At 43.6% G+C, this 16664-nt stretch overlaps 1 protein-coding gene across 1 annotated transcript; it reads left to right on the top strand.

Annotated features, from left to right (window-relative positions):
• The first annotated feature begins 2394 nt into the window (after window positions 1-2394).
• On the top strand, window positions 2395-15578 carry WHAMM (WASP homolog associated with actin, golgi membranes and microtubules). Its single transcript, XM_009897278.2, has 10 exons — window positions 2395-2962; window positions 5629-5802; window positions 7087-7237; window positions 7760-7929; window positions 8242-8407; window positions 9350-9537; window positions 10961-11047; window positions 11132-11227; window positions 11609-12173; window positions 15100-15578. Exons 1-10 carry the CDS (start codon window positions 2429-2431, stop codon window positions 15384-15386), a joined length of 2418 nt encoding a protein of 805 aa, XP_009895580.2. The 5' UTR covers window positions 2395-2428; the 3' UTR covers window positions 15387-15578.
• The last annotated feature ends 1086 nt before the right edge of the window (window positions 15579-16664 follow it).

The raw sequence follows: 16664 nt of genomic DNA, 5'->3' as shown, positions 1-16664 counted from the left end.
GTGTCACCAGGATGAATGTCATACACTGAGAAAAGGCTCTGAATGTTGATTCCTGGATCTGAAGTACTTGGAACAATTATAAAGAGCCCTTGCTAAAGCCAGAGCACCCTCTCACTTTCTGAGGTGGTATTTATAAACCCTGCAGAGTGCAGTCATTGACTCTAGGTGGGACTCCCAAGGCTGTGGTGTTAGGAAGAGTATCAAGTGTGGGATTAACAAAACATGCATCCTGCACAAACTAACTCAAATGGCTGGACATGTGGGCAGCATTACTCCACAATTAAATGGAAGTATCTATTCTGTTCTATGCAAACACTTAATGGCAAAGTCCTTCTCTCTATTAAATTAGCATTACTATAGGGTTGAGTTGGAATCAAGATCAGACTCTAGAAAAAAATATTAACAATCAAAATTCAGAAAAAAATCAGAAATTATCATAATGTTGCATGCAATTATATATATATACATACATCCCCATCCAACATGTGTGTGCTAGATCTCTGAAAAGTCAATAGTAAATAAAGTGGCCAATGGTCCAGCTAGGGAGGGTTTTCAGTGGAGCATATCCCTTCAGTCTAGCTCAGTAGTGATTCACCTGACAGAAGCCAGGCTGTATATTATCACTGATTATTATGATTACTATAGCATTTGAGCTTTATGTATTCACTTAAACCCACAGCTGTCCAGCATACATAATCTTCTGCTTGTGAACTTGCTACTGAGCCAGCCTTGCTGGCAAGAGATTTTTAAGCCCATTTAAGAACACTGCATTATATATGTTGTGAGCTCAGGGGACAGTGCAAGAGAAAATGCCTATTGGACCTTGAAACAGCTTTGCTGTTTCCTCCTTTTCCAATTAAACTTGATGTAATTTCCTCACATTTCTAGTAGTTTGCTGTTTGGGTAAGGAATTACAAGTTAATTACCCATGTAGTTATGATCCTATTACGGCTGACAGTGCCTCTGTCATCTATGAGATCAGAGCCAAAATGTTTTCGCACAAATGCTGCAGCCTTTGCTGGAATGTTAACATCTATGTTGTCAGACAGCTTTTATTAATTTTTCATTTGAGAACTTATTTCTGCTGTTAAGCTACACTACCTTGAAGGCCTTAATTTATTGAAAAATTAGTAGTGTCAGTTTTGCTTCTAGAATATAACATTTTGTTTACTGTGAATTAAATTCAGCCTTTCATACAAGGCCTGAGTAAGAGATATGTGTAAAACCCCCTTTGCTCTCTGGTCCCTTCAGATATCTGTAAGGAGATATTTAGGTGGTGTAGTAAGTAGAGCAGCCCTAGGAATGAGTTCGATGTAAGGACAAGCACTATTTGCCTGCCAAGATAGTTTGCAGTCATGGCCTCTGGGCACGTGGTACGATGGGTGCTGGGGTCTCAGGCCACCCTCCACCCCCAGTGCTTGAATAGCAGAACGGTTTGGGTTAGAAGGGACCTTAAGGATAATCTAGTTCTAACTCTCTGCCATGGGGCAGGGACACCTCCAGTTGCTCAAGGCCCCATCCAACCTGGCTTTGAACACTTCAAGCCTTGGAGCCTCCACAACTTCTCTGGGCAACCTTTTCCAGTGCCTCACCACCCACTTGGGAAGAATTTCTTCTTAATGTCTAATCTAAATTGAGCTTCTTTCACTCTGAAGCCATCACCCCCTCCTCATCCTTGTAAAAACTCCCTCCCTAGCTGTCCTGTAGGCCCTACAGGATATGGTATTTAGCTGCCAAGCTCCAGCTGGATAGCCAAGACCGGGTTTGACAGGCCCACTCTAAGACAAGCTGCTTATTCGGGGCCAGGAACAGGAGATAGAGCTTGAGAATGCCTGTCATCCCTTGGCAAGGGGTTTGGAAGCATGACTGCAGCACTGCTTCTCCTCAGTTTGCCATGACACCGTATCTGACAGTGGCACCTATGTCCGTTTTAAAGCATGGGGACGGAGCACGGCGTTTCGGCGGGCTTCGGAGAAGGGAACAACTTGTGCAGGTTCGCCGGGAATGACGGCTGGGAGGAAAGCTGCTCACACGGCTGCTGTCCCTCAGCCAGCGGCCAAGTTTGTCAGCAGCTCAGACCCAGGGCGCGCAGGCTAAGGCTGGCTGCCTCCTACGGTGCGGTAAGCCCTGAGATATGTGTGCCTTGGGCCCCCTGCCCACCTTTCCTCACAGAAACGTGTCACACAAATAACCTTTTTTGGCACACTCGGGCCTTCGACGCCTGCACAGCGCGCCCGATACCGACCTCCCTGCACACTTCACTTTATTTTCCGGCCGGCTGAGGGCCGCTCGCCCCACCCGCGCCCGCCCCCGGGCGACGCCCGCCAATGGGTGCGCGCGCTGCCGGTGACGCGCGCGGTCCGCGCGGCGCCTTTAAGGCGGGCAGGTTTCTGTTTCGCTCCCCGGGCCCAGCTCGGCTGTCGCCGCTATGGAGCCGCAGCCGGACAGCTTGGAGGGGTGGGTGGCCGTGCGCGACACCGCTTTTGCCGAGCCTCAGCCGCCGCGGCTGCGCTTCCTCGTGGCCTGGAATGGCGTAGAGGGCGCCTTCGCCGTGACCTGTCACGGCCGGGCGGAGGCGGCGGCGCAGGCCCCGCAGAGTTGGGCTGGCCTGTTCTCGGAGCCGGCCCTGCGCGGCGTCCACCGTCAGCTGGCGGCTATCTGTCCGCGCCTGGAGCCCGCCTTCCCCGCGCTGCCGCCTACGCTACCCGGTGCGGCCGGCGGGCTCTGGGCCGTGCTCTTCCCCGGCGGCGCCGCGCCAGGCGAGGCCGAGATGCAGAAGGTGTGCCGGGAGCTGGAGCTGTACCTCGGCTGGGCCTTAGAGCTCTGCGGCGGCCGTGTGTTGCTGGATGCCCTCTTCGCCGACGACCGCCGCCACGACGACGAGTACTTCGAGAGTCTTCACGAGCTCCGCGGGAGGGCCTTGCGGGGCCACCTGACCCGGGCCAAGGAGGCCCTGCGGCGGGTACGGGCCCCGGGGCCGGGCGGGGGGGTGAAGGGTCCGCCCCATAGCGCCAGTGAGGCCTGAAGGGGGTCGGTGACCTGACCCCCTCCGCTGATGGGGCCAGCAGGTGCCACAGGCCTGGCCAAGGCCTGCTCGCCTGAGGGAATGCAGCGGCCTGAGACTGCCCTTGTGGGATCGGGGTGCTGCAGGGCCAGCTCCTGCTCTCCCTGCAGGCAGAAGGATGTTTCCCGTGATGTAGGACCACCTTCCCTGCAGCACAGCTCATAGGTGTTCCTGTCTGAGCCTCAGCATTAGCACCTCTTACTCAGTGGGTGTTGTGTGCATGAGACTTCAGCCTCAGTTGCAAGAGCTTCAGTCATTCAAGTCAGACTCATGTTTGGGTGATGTGAGCTGGGAGGACCAAGTCACTAATATTTTGCTCATATTATTATCCCATGTTCAGATTGGTGCTTACACAAACACTTTTTTTGGTTGTCTAGAAATCAGTTTTCTCAAATACTGAGTGTCATCAGTCTTTTAAATGTGGAATAAGAGCTCTAGGTAGGCAGTCAGTGTAAGACAGTGGGATGCATACTTAAGCAGCAAGCAAGTATTCCTACAAAAACACATTGCTAAAAATATCCAGCAGTGTTGTGCAATGGGTGGAACAGTAACTGAAAGGGAAAGTACAATCATGCTCTGATGTTCTAACCTCCATGTGAAGGTCTTGGGTCTGCCTTATTGCAGTAATGACTTTAACTGGGGGATTCTGAGTCAAATTTTTTATTAAAACCAATCTTAGCCACGCACCTATGCCAGATGGGTGTGCTGTAGTCAGAGAAATGTTTGGGGTTTTTAAGTGTCAAATTGTGGCCTAATGATTATATGAACTAATGATGAGGTTAGCCCTTTCTTTAGTACTGGTTTCTTGATGTAGGTGTATAGCTGGATTATTTCCTCACTCCCCCACCCTCTGGTGTAGAAAGCATTAAAGGATGGTATTTAGTAACATGGCTGCAATTAAGACAGCATGTTAAAGCAAGGGTGACACATACTTCAAGCTCACCAATATTTTGCTGCTATAGGTGTGCAGTATCTGCAGTCTATTTCCTGGCAGAGAGTTGAAAAGTAATTTATGAAAATGATTGTGCTTTGGAGGAAAACTAAGACAATTGTTTTTAGCCTTCTGTTTCCTCCAGTATTTAACAGCTGTAGCAGCATGACTGTTTCAAAAAGACTTAAAAACCACAACTTTAGATTACATGAAATTCATGTACACAAAAGCAGTGGTTTCTGTAACTGACTACAGCAGTTCACAGCCCAGTTAAAAGTACAGTCTAGCCATCAAGCTCTTTTGCAAGCAGCACAGACATGTACAGATGTGGCAGTCTTGGGGTTTGGTGTTAAGTATAACACCAGTTACACTGCTATTTTCAACTATATTTTAGATATGACTAAACAGGGAATGGCATTTTGCATTTGTATTTGCAGGCCTAAGAGGGCCATAAATTCATTATATTGCATTCTAGACCAAGTTAAGCAAGATTCACAAAATAGAACCTGCATTTTCTGACACTAAATGAGCCTTAGGTGTTAGACCATCCTTATTCCTTTTTTACATCTGTGTCCTTCTCAAATACTTCAACCTCTGGGCCAGGAAGTTAATTCTGAAGACTGCAGAAGATACCACGTACAAGATGGAGGACAGTAGTATTGTATAAACACACCTGTTTGTTTTTTTTTTTTCCTTTGGTATGTGTTCAAACACAGGACAAAAAGACAAACAAACAAAACCAAAGCAATACCATTGCAACAACCAGGCCAGTCTGTTGGGCTAATGGCAAACCAAAGTTCTGTGGAAATATGATTGTATAAAAACAAGGATTTTACTTTAAAACAGACAAAATGTTGCCCCCCCCCCCAAGCCCTCTGAACCTGTCAAAAAAAATCCCTGGAACCCTAAATTCTTGTAATGAATCCTGAGTTCACTTAACTCTGCTAATGTATCCCCTCTGCTCAGTATAAACATCTGCCAGGAACTGCATGACCCTCACTGCTTGCTTTGAGTATGGGAACCAGAAAGTGAACTATTGTGCTTTTCTTTTGGCTTCAGTGGGGGGGGAAACACACTTAAACTGCTACAGGTGTGTCCTAGGACTGTCTGAAGTATCTGGGGAAACCTGAGGGACCTCAGGACTTCTGGGATTATTGCATTTCAGACGTTTTTGTCCCTGTCCTGCCTCTGCCAGACCTGAAGGGAGGATAGGTGGAAAATTCTGTATTAGCAGGCATTTAGTTATTGTGGAAGCAAGGCAAGAGGTAGTTTAAGAGTACCTTACTTGTCTTTCCAGTACACAGGCTTCCTCAGTTTCCCCCTTGTGTTTGAAAAAGCAACAACCAAGTCATCTGTGCACAGCTATTAGAATTTCTGTGGTGCAAGCCCTAGGGGTGATACTCCTTGCAGTTTCTCAGTGCAGTAATGCAGCAATTAGTGCCTTTATAGTGTGGTATTAATGCTATAACCAGCTAGGGCTGGCTGCTGAACGCCTGGTGTACACCTCCTGTGCCAGGGGAAGTTGTGCCTGCTCATTGAGTGACAAATGGCAGGTCCTTTCCACCAAAGCCTGTCATCAGTCAGTGTACACAATGCAAAGCGGCTAAGTCTGATTTACCTTTTATCACACTAGGTTCTTCAGGAGCATAAAAATGCTGACACAATGGTGGCTTTGATGAAGGTTTATGAAGAAGAAGACAAAGCTTATCAGGACTTGGTCACCATGGCAACACAATTCTACCAGTATTTACTGCAGCCTTTCAGAGACATGCGAGAGCTGGCGACATTGTACAAACTGGAAATCCTGGTAGGTCTGCTTTTACAAAATGAAAGACCAGGTTATATGGTAGGGCATCAGCTGCCCTTGGAGCAATTTGGCCTCAAGTCATTCAAAATCCTCTGCTTCTTTATGTACTTTTTTTTTCTCCCACTGCCAAGCCACCAAAGGTGACTGAGAAATTCACTTAGGGCAGAACCATTCTCAGAGGATCTGAAGTGTTGGTTTGAATAGAACTGTGGGCTGTCTTCCCATCAGTGTCCCACTTCCCTGTGTTTTGAGGAACTCAGGAAAATATCCCTAAGGTCCACCTCTGAGGTTTACTCTCTGGTAGCCTGAATTTACACAGATCCACGTGGCATTCGTTGCACTGCCTTCAGTGGCGTTGTTTTGTGACATTGAAAATGCAATCTCCCAGCAATGCTGATGCATCAGATCACTCAGTTGTGGTGGTAGAACAGAAGGCTGAGGAGATCTTGCCACATGAAGCTATTTTTTATCACTGCACCAACCTGCTACAGGTGCAGATTAAAACATGTCAATTAATTATCGCTGCATTTATTTAAGTGTATCTTAAAACTGGAAGCACATACTGAAAGTTACAGTGCCCCTGAAAGGACAGCCCTCTACTGTTGTGATTTTTCTGTACTCTGTTAAAGTGATCTGTTAATGTTCTCAAAAAGAGCAGAACAGTTTCAAGTGTAGACCAAAGGTTTTGAATACTGAAGGTCTAAATCTGTGAAGATGAAATATCCAGTATATTGTACTGAAAATTAAAGTGCAAACTGATGAGGGTTTGTTTTGTGTGGGGAAAAAAAACCTCTAAGGGATATTTAGGCTCATTTGAAATCTAATTCTTTAAAAAAGTATTTCAATCCTAATATTAAACCCATGTTTCTTACCTTTCTTATCTGTATGCCTGATCCTGTGTGAGAGAACTGCCAAACTGGAGAACCTGACAGCGCAATGTGCTGTCAACACATGGGGAAAATAGAAGGGAACATTGTGCGTAGAAGAGTGGTTTTGAGTTACTTTTAGTAACAGCTGAAAAACACTTGTGTTGGACATGATTTTTAAGATGATATTTTAAAAACATTTTAAGAAATAAATTAATCTGAAGTTAAGTGTGAAGTCATGATTGGGGAATGAATGTTCTCAGCCTAGAGAATGAGAAGAGGCAATACAGAGGCATGACTAGTGGTTCACTTTGTGACAGATGAAGAGAAGGTCATGTTTGCCACTGTTTGCAGTCTGCTAAAGACAGCATTATACAGGCTGCACTACTGTGTAACTGAGAATTTTGTCTTCTTGCAGAAGTCTTTGCAATATGATAATTTGGGTCCTAAGAGAGTAGCAGCTTTGCAGAAAGATGCTGAAGAGTGGACTAAGCGAGCTGAGAGTGCTGTGTGCTCCATTCAGGATATTACTGTTAAGTACTTCAAGGAAACTGTAAAGGCTGTGGCAGGTAATCAGTGATTTAGACAAAATGTTCTGTAAATACTTAAGGGACTGAGAGCTCTTCTTATGACCTTTGCTGGTCTCTCTGTAGACCCTGAGGTTACGATGGGTGTCCATCTTAAGAAAGAAGTATTTTATTCACTTGAAATTTTCACTTGATATATCTTAACCAATTTGGCTTACGACTTGCATTTGGCTTGTACACATTATCAAGGCCTGAGAATTATGGCTGCAAACTTCTGAACAAAAACCATGCAGGCTTTTAATGCTTGATAAGCAGGCCTCAAGGATTTCTGCACATTAACCAAGTAGATGGCTGTGTAACTGTTGAGGCACATTTCCATGGTACAGTGAAGTATTTTGCTTCATTTATACAAATAAATTCTACCTTTTTTGTCATGTAATTCCAGAAGGAGCTTCAGAAATTCAGTAGCATCAGCATTTTTAGTACTAAGGCTACAGCAGAAGCATACAAGGGCTATTAGTACACTGCATTTTTCATATCTTATTGTGATGTTTTAATCTACAGCAATGCACAAACAGATGGAACAAGATCAAGAGAGGTTTGGTAGAACCACTTGGGCATCAGCTTTGCCACGACTAGAAAACCTGAAATGTATGTTGGCTAAAGAAACCCTTCAGCATCTGAGGGCAAGAGAGTTGTGCCTGAAACAGAAGAGAGCTGTCATTCAGAAAAATGTAAGACTTTGCAAAGCCTCCTTTTCTGTCACTGTTTTATGAAGGGCTGATCAAAACCTGCCAAAGGGGTCATGCATGGCATTCTTCTAAAAATCTTTGTCTCTGAAACAGCTTAGGTTTTCAGAATGATTTTAAGTTGTGGAAAAATGTCTGTCTCCAGATTTTTTAAATTGCCTCTGCAGATATGGAGACACTTAGCAAAGGTGCTTTTACATAAGTTCAGGTGTCATGCTAACATTTCTAATATTAACCTTTGAAATGTGTGCATATTTTGTAATCAATGTCTTTTATTTTCTTCTTGTGGCTATACAGATGGAGAGTCTCAGTGAACAAGAGGAGAACTTAACTGTGGTGGAGGAGCTGGAAATACAGTATTATGAAACACAGCTGGAATTATATAATGTACAGCTTGAAGTATTGAAACATGAAGAGATGCTGCTTATTGTACAGTTGGACACTTTAAGGAGGCAGATTAAAGGTAAGAGTTAAAAAAATATTTAGGCACATATTCCAAGCACAAGAGTGATACAGCCTGCTCTGCTTTCACAGGATGATTAGCACTGCTTAGGTCTGCAACCATAGAAAGCATCATTGGAAAACACTGATACTGTGGCACCATCTGATATTTTGTCTTCTGACTAATTAGACACTACTTTGATAATAAATTTTTTTCTTAAAAAAAAGGAAAAAATAAAGCTGATCCTGACAGCAGCTATGGTACTTGCATGCACTGGCTTAGCCTATGGAATAAATTACATTGAAATTACTTAACTGCTTGCATAGTTACGGGATCTAGCCATAGAAACTGTGGATATCCCGCCCTGCTGAAATGAGTCTTAAAGTTCCTCAGAAGTGTGTTGTCATTTAACATGTAGAAATTACAAAATACATCCTGCAGTGTCAAAAAGAGATGACTGTAGCTAGATGGTATGTGAGTACTGCTGTATTCCAGTTTAAGTATCTCTTGGTAACATACTTAGGACCAAGCTAGGCACCAGTCTTGTGTTTGTGCTTATGAATTCTCTGTTACCGTGTACATTGTGCAGTAAACATTCCTTCTGCTTGTTGCATAATTGAAACCTTGTACATAGTAAAGTAAGTCACCCAGTGTTGATCAGAACAGTCTTCAAATTTCCAGGAGGTAGTTCCTGAAGGTAGGAGTTAAAGCACAGAGAGACATTTGAAAGAGGAAGCTAAGTAACAGCAAATGCTAACAGCATAAATCCGATCGTGCAGAGCACCCCTGTGAGTAACATGACGTGCTTGCGTAAGACTTTGAAGGACCAAGCTTGGCTCCAGAGCATTACACTTTCTAATAACTAACACACTGCCTTCAATGGCTTTTAGAATGTCGTTCTTTAAATGTTTAAATAACTGTGGCAATTTTTAGGTTTTAAAAAAATGCCAAATGCCTTTTTAGAGAAACAGGATGAAGTTGTTTACTATGATACATGTGAAAATCCTGAGGAGCTCAAGGTAATGGAACAGACAATGGGACAACATTACGCTAACTTGTCAGAAATGACGGTGCTGAGGCAGAAGACTAAGCAGTTGGAGACAAAGCGTGGGACTGTCTGTGCGAGGAGAGCCTACCTCAGGAACAAAAAAGTAAATGCAGTCCTGGAGATGTGCATTTTCTTTAGCTGATGCCTTGACTCATGAGGGGTGGACAGGAAACTGCTAGGGAAGCTTTGGGTGGAGTCACAATGCCAACAACTCTGGAAAGAGGGGCAATGTGACTTTTAGCCAGCTTTATACTCCATTGTGTGGTGCAGGTGCCTCTTTAGCAAAAAACTTACATGGGTGATCCTGGAAGTGTTCCCCTATCAGGTGGACCTTACCAGAGCCTTGCTGTGGCCAGCTGGAGCTTTGCCCTGGCATTCTTTTACAAAGCAGCTGCAGTACAGGAGGAAACCTGGCCCACCATGAAGGAAGCCACAGTGACAGAAGATCTACAGTGGTATTTTACCTTTGAATGAGAGGGAGGGGAAAACTTAGCTGCTGCAATTCTTTCTCCAGCCTCTGGGTGCTGTGCAAAGGGCAGTTTTCCCCTTTGTTTCCCATTCAGAGCAGAACATTAGCGAGACGCAAGTGAAGTCACAGCTGACTCATGAACCTTCGCAGTGAGCTGAGCTTACCTTACACCTCTACAGTCCTGCTGGAGTAAAAAGCAGAATTTAAGCTCCAGTCTGTCTAGCCTTTTAACCCCTCATTAGCCTGAACAAGATGGGAATGACATTGAAAACGTTTTGTGAGCCATCATTGTCTCTTGCTTGCATCTGCTTCCTCAGACACTTCCTTTGCTTCTGTTTTCATTCAGTTAATTGCTGTCTATTGGTTACATAACAGTAAAGCCAAGCACAGATGATTTGCAAATGCTCACCCAGCTATGTGGGTAACCCCCTCTGCACAGTGACAAACAGTGACTCCCAGAGAAACCACTGAAGCCTGCAGCTTCTCTGCAGCACTTTGTCACTAACAGAAGGTACCCCTGTTAAGCATTCATTGTGCTTCCCACCCTGTGCTTCCCAGGCTTTTGTACTTGGGAGCTATAGCAAATAAGGGACAGGGGGAAAGTAGCCTTGCACTTTGGTAAGGCCATGCTAGCTTCCCTCTTTTCTGCCTCATGTCTTTACATCCCATCCCTCCAGCTGGTACCTGGGTGAAATTTCTTCAGAGCTTATTTCTGCCTTTTTTTTTTTTCCCCCTTTTTTTCCCTTATCCCTTTTTTAACCTAAGTATAAAAAAAGGATCAGCTCAGATCTGGGTATATTTCTTCTACATCATGAATCATCCTATCACTGATTAGGAGAACAAAAGGTCCCATGGAATTAAGCCATGAAGGAGTCCCACAGACTTTGCCTTCAAGGTCTCACATCTGCCACTAGTTGAGCTTAGCCATCCCATTTGGCACAGCAGAGCATTCAGCCTTGGTTGCTCTTTAGTGGCTTGTACATGGGCATTAATGGCACAGATGATGCACAGTAGTTGTGAACTAATCGGGGTTGCATGAATTTTGCTGTTCTACCAGGATCAATGTGAAGCAAGCCATCGGCAGAGACTGCAGCAGGCAGAAGAGAGCAAAAAGCGCTTCCAGCAGCATCACAGCATACAGATAGTGAGTACTGAATAGCAACCTTGGAAAATCTGGCAGCTGCTTGTTTTCACACACTGAGACTCACTTACTTGTGTCTTAATGCAGAAGAGAGACAAGAAAAAAGAAGAAGAGAAAAAGAAAAAGGCTTGGATAAGCCAGGAACGTCAGAAAACGCTGGAGAGGCTCAAAACTTTCAGGGAGGCAAGTACTGTGAACTACAGCAGTCCTTAGTAGTGTCAAAGCACAATGTCAGAAAGCAGCCATCACTTGCATGTGAGCACAGTCCAAATCAGAGACAACCATTTGGATAGCCTAAAATAGGATTGTGTGTAATGAGTAATGAGAATTAAATCCATTAAGAATGTGTTTTCCAGGTGTAGAACCTGCTGGCAAAGAATAAAAGTGAGGAAATGGCTTTGACAGAAATACTTTTGTATTAATTTAAATCTGTTCAGAGTTGAATTTTCTGCTTGAATAGGTGAGGGGGACAAGTCTATGATCTGTGGCTTTTTGTTTCTTTGGGGTTGATGTTTGGCCAGTCCAATGGAGATGTGACCTCCTGCCTTACAATCTGTTTTTCAGAAATGTCCAGCTCATGTTGTTCTGAAAACATCTTGTCCCCAGCCTCTCAGTCCCAAGTTGCCACGAAGCATCGCTCATCAGCCTGCAGTACAGTCCCCTCCACCTTTGTTGAGTGCAAGGGCGGCTCCAGAGCAGCCAAAGAGCCTGCTGTTGGTAGAAGGTGAAGAATCAAAAGCTCCCCATCAGAATACCACAGCAGATGCTCCCCATCAGAATACCACAGCAGATAGCTCTGTGCAGACAGAGCAACAGAAGCACAGCGAGGGATTGATGGTCTCACCATCCTCACCAGCACCACCACTTCTCCCACCACCACCACCACCTCCTCCTCCTCCTCCTCCTCCTCCTCCTCCTCCTCCTCCTCCTCCTCCTCCTCCTCCTCCTCCTCCTCCTCCTCTTCTGTCTTTACCTCCTCCTCCCCCACCTCCCCTTTTACCTCCCCAGTTAAAGACACCATCAGTGACAGAGGATAAGCCACTTCCCCTTAGCTGCAGTAGCCCCAGGGAAAGCCCTGCACTGCACAACCAAGACAACTCATCCAGGAGGTCTCTAAACAATTACATGGGTAAGAAGGCTCACCTTGACTGGTGCTTTTTTTATTCCTTTCCTGTCTGTTCTATCTCCCTCTGCTTCTGGACAAGAATAGTGTGCAGTCTTGCTCAAGAGAATGAAACTCTTGGAAAGTGTGGTCTAAGAAGCCACATACAGTAACACTGACCCTAACTTAGGTTGTTAAATGAGTAATAGCAATTTGTGTATCCCATTTGATACACTTCATGGGTCCTGATCCTCAGGCTGTGAGCTGGTGTTTTTGGGGAATTGCTGTCAAATGGCATAGGTCAGTTTTTTCAGACATTTGAAAACATTGATGTTTTTCAGACATCCAGCAGAATATCTGCTGGAATCCCAGAGTTTTAAGTACAGCCTTACAAGTTTAAACCATGCCTGATCACAACATGAGCAGTTCTGTAGAGATCTTTATTCAGGACTTGGCATTTCTCATGACACTGAAAATTCTACTGCTGTAATAGGTAGGAAGGTGTCAGAAGAAATTCCAAGGAGAAGAGGTTTATTGATGTTTGTGTTTTTTTTCACGAGAGAAGCAATTTCCATTTCTGGGTTTGTTCTTGCCACAATTTTGTGGTATTTTGAGGATTAATTACCTGTTCAGTGAAAAGACTACTGTGGGTAAATTTGGGGTTGTACTAAAGTTACATTTTAGTGTTTGTGATTTATGTACTACAGAGGTCTCAGCTGGGTTACTTGCTTTACTAAGGTATGCACAGCCTGTGTCCACTTACAGTTTGCTTGGTTTCTAAATAATGGTTTCTTAAGAATTCATGCAGAAATCAACCAGGATTTGGAAGGCAGATGGATAGCTTTGGCATACTATCATTCCTAGGGCAAAAATTGTGCTCTGTTACACTTCTGCTTTGTTAGCAAGATCATGCAGGTGTATTTGAAGTCTGAACTGAGCAATTGAAACAGTAGTTTGAATGAGAATAAAACTCAGCAGCCTCCCAAGGCTGAACTGGTTGCATCCTGCTATCAGGCCTATTTTTATCTCTAAAGCAAGCAGATATTTTTACTATGTCAGTGAGATTGATCTAAGTTGGAAGGCAGCAATTTTTTATTGTCATTTTTCTCAGTGGAGCTTATGCTAGAATGAAGCATGTCTTAAATGTGGGACATTCCTTTTCCTTTTCAGACTGCTCACAATACATCTAAGCAGACTTTGTATACTCTCAGTTAAGAGGCAAACCACAGGCAGCAGTACCAAGGAAAGTTTGGCATTTTCAGTTCTTGCAAAGTGTGGGGAAGTGCAAGCAGCTGAAGGGCTGAGATGCAGGCAAGTTGCCATGACAAATTGCTGTGATCTAGTGGATCAGTGTGCAGACTTCAGTCTGGGAGGTCTGGGGGATAACTGTAGCACCGATGCTCTTGGAAAGCTTTCATTAGCAACAGGAGTTGCACACCATAGTCCAATTGCTACTGTAATGGCCTTGGTAGTAGCTCGTATTGACTACCATTCACAGCCTAGCATTGATGTCCTTTCATTATTTATGGATACAATAAAACCCTTATTTCATTGAAGAGGTCTAATAACTCTTCACATCTATTTCATGAAGAAAACCAGCCTGTTAATTGCTGTGATGGTAATTGATAAAATACTGCCACAGGAATTTACTGAAATGGGTCATAAACAGGTTGGGTTTAGTTACATACAGACTATTCATGTCTTTGTTACATGAAAAGCCAAGGGAGGTTGGTATTCTGATGTTGATAGTATTATCTGTAACATCTTAATGTGCTTTCCAAGGGGAATGTTCTTGCCAGTCTGAGTATCTGGGAATTATCCCTGTTAAAAAAGGGATTGGATGTGGCACTTGAAGCCATGGTTTAGTAGTCATGAGGTGTTGGGTGGCAGGTTGGACTTGATGATCTTTGAGGTCTTTTCCAACCTTATTGATTCTATGATTCTATGATTCTATGATCTTATACCAGGCTGCCTGTTTGATTAATAGACTTAAGACTTTTGTACTTGAAGGCTTTATAAGACAAGCTGGTGGATCTTTGCTTGATCCTTTTCTGGCATCTCAGTCTCTGAAGTTACCATAGGATTTAGCAGAATGTTACATTTCAAGAGCTTGATGTTAATCACAGCCGTATGTGCTCTGTGCGTGGCAAAAATACTTCTAGTTGTGAGGCACAGATGGTCTGGACCTATGGATGTAGGAGTCGACTGCTGTCCAGGGAAACTGCCTCCCTGTCCTCCAAACAGAAGCTAGCAGCAAAGAATTCAACAGAAGGAATAAACCACAAATTACAGTGTGTATCAGGAGAACTAGTGGAAGCTCTCTGTGTGCTGTCCTTTATGATCTGAAGTTCTGAAGCATACACCTGAGATTTAAATCACTTTGTAAAGTGGGAATTATTTTTTAAGTCCATCCAGAAAGGAGCTGCCTGCCAGTCTGCTTAGGGCCTGATCTGGCCCCCACTGACTTCAGTGGTGCAGTTTCAAGCCCTTCTACTCAAGCCCTTTCATTTTTCTCTTCGCTGAGCAAAAATGCAATTGACAGTCTCAGCAGGCACCAGAGCAAGCTAGGATGTTGGTGGATTGTCTCTAATAGAGAATACAAGAGATTTTTTTTTTGCTTCAGTGAAATGTTTTTGAAAGCCCATAAAGTTGTAATGAAAAAGAAACATCCTCCTTTGTGTGTAATTTTTTCCTTAGAGCACAACCTTGCATAATGTTGAAGAGGTATTGGATTCTCAATTCCGGATATAAAAGCTTTAACTGCTTTTTAAAAGCAGTTTCAGAGCCTAATGTTGCAGAAGCTTGAAAGAATCTGTGCCAGAACAGACCATGCTTCTTCCTTGCTCTATCAAAGATGAAAGGAAGAATCCTGAGCACTTGGGTAGGGTTTTGCTACCTCACCATGTGGTTGTTTTGTGCTTTCTTCTGGTAGTAATAAATTTATCTATTGCAGGTTCCATGGATGAGGTTTTGGCTTCTCTAAAACGTGGTGAAGTTCATCTTGGCAAAGTGGAACAGCCAAATCCATATGCTTCTGCAAAAGACAACATCCTTGCTGCCATAAGGCAAGGAGTTAAGCTAAGGAAAGTGAATCGAGATACTGAGAAAGATGTCAGTAAAGGATCCACTAATGAGCTAGAGAGAAGCATTAAGGCAGCCATGCAGAGAATTAAGAAAGTGTCTGCTGATTCTGAAGAAGAGGAGAGCAATGATCAGAATAATGGAGAATGGGACAGCTAACCAATTTAGAGTAACAGACTTACTGGCTGCAGTTGAATGCCTCTCATTTTGCACATTGTAGAAGACTCTTAAAATGAAAAAGCGGTGTGATTGTGTTTGTTCTCACAATCCAAAATGTAAAGTAAAAGAACCCTGTTAATCTTATGTAGGAGCTACAAGTCCTTTTTTCTTTCTTTCTTTCTTTCTCTTTTATTTCTTCTTTGCATGAGAAGTCATACTCTAAATTATGCTTTCATTAATTGGCATTTCTGGCTCAACCACGTAGTTTTCACAGCATCTGAAGAGAACTGAAATGCTGAATTGAAACAGAGCATTTAGGTTGTTACTACACGGTAGGTAATGTTACCCCAACAAAGTTTAAGGAGTGAAGAACTACCTGAAAATCTATTTTGTCAGAAAAAAATAGCACTAAATCTGTGGTGATAGAGGCAGCCTGGAAAAGTCAGCATAATCTGGCACCTGTCATTCCTACCTACCTCCGTCATTCAGAAAATTCTTGAATGTTTTGCTTGTCTGATACAGCTCACTCTCAAGTTGGTGGATACTGCATTTGTATGATGTTATAAAGTGCACTTATAAAGAGGTTTGACAATTTGCATCAAGTTTGAAATAAACACGAATGTAGTAATGACTGAAAAGTTTTCTTTTTTTATCTGGAAGTTTAAATGCTTTTAAATGTGGAATGTTTTTTTGTACATCTACATTTACAGTGGAACTGTTGGCATGGAAGAAAGAGCTGTCTCTCCTATTTTCTGGGGTCTAGTCCAGAGCTGCATTTCTCCACTGAAAACATCAATAGATGGTTTTAGCTGCTCATGAATTTAAATTACCCAATAGCATTACAAATGGCAGGTATTTGTGTTGTGCCTGCGACCTGGCTACTTAAAAACATTGGCCACATTCAATTTAAAGACTTTCTAATTTGGGTACATAGTGACAAAAATTATTCAAAGTTTCTTTTGTAGTTTATACTGACCCTTCATCACAATACACCCTGGCAACAGGAGGAGTCAGTGCGCTGTCATTTTTAGGGTGCTGCTGTGAAGTAAGCATTACCTGCAGTCTGTTCTGACAGAAAGTGGCAGCCATTCAGCAATGGCACTCTCATAGGTAAATTCCCTTTACTTTCTCATTTATTAATTGTAATTTGGTAACAAAATTGCAAATGTGGTGCTTTAATTCCCTGTTTTACTGTACAGCAGATCTGTTTAATCAGCACAGTAAGTATGTATGCGACAGGTCTCATGGGAGAAGCAGAAGCAGCATCTGGGGGTTCAT

The sequence above is a fragment of the Dryobates pubescens genome, chromosome 17 (assembly GCF_014839835.1).
Source record: "Dryobates pubescens isolate bDryPub1 chromosome 17, bDryPub1.pri, whole genome shotgun sequence".
Lineage (NCBI taxonomy): Eukaryota > Metazoa > Chordata > Aves > Piciformes > Picidae > Dryobates > Dryobates pubescens.
Note: the sequence above shows the minus strand (reverse complement) of the source record. Positions and strands in the feature narration are given on the sequence as shown.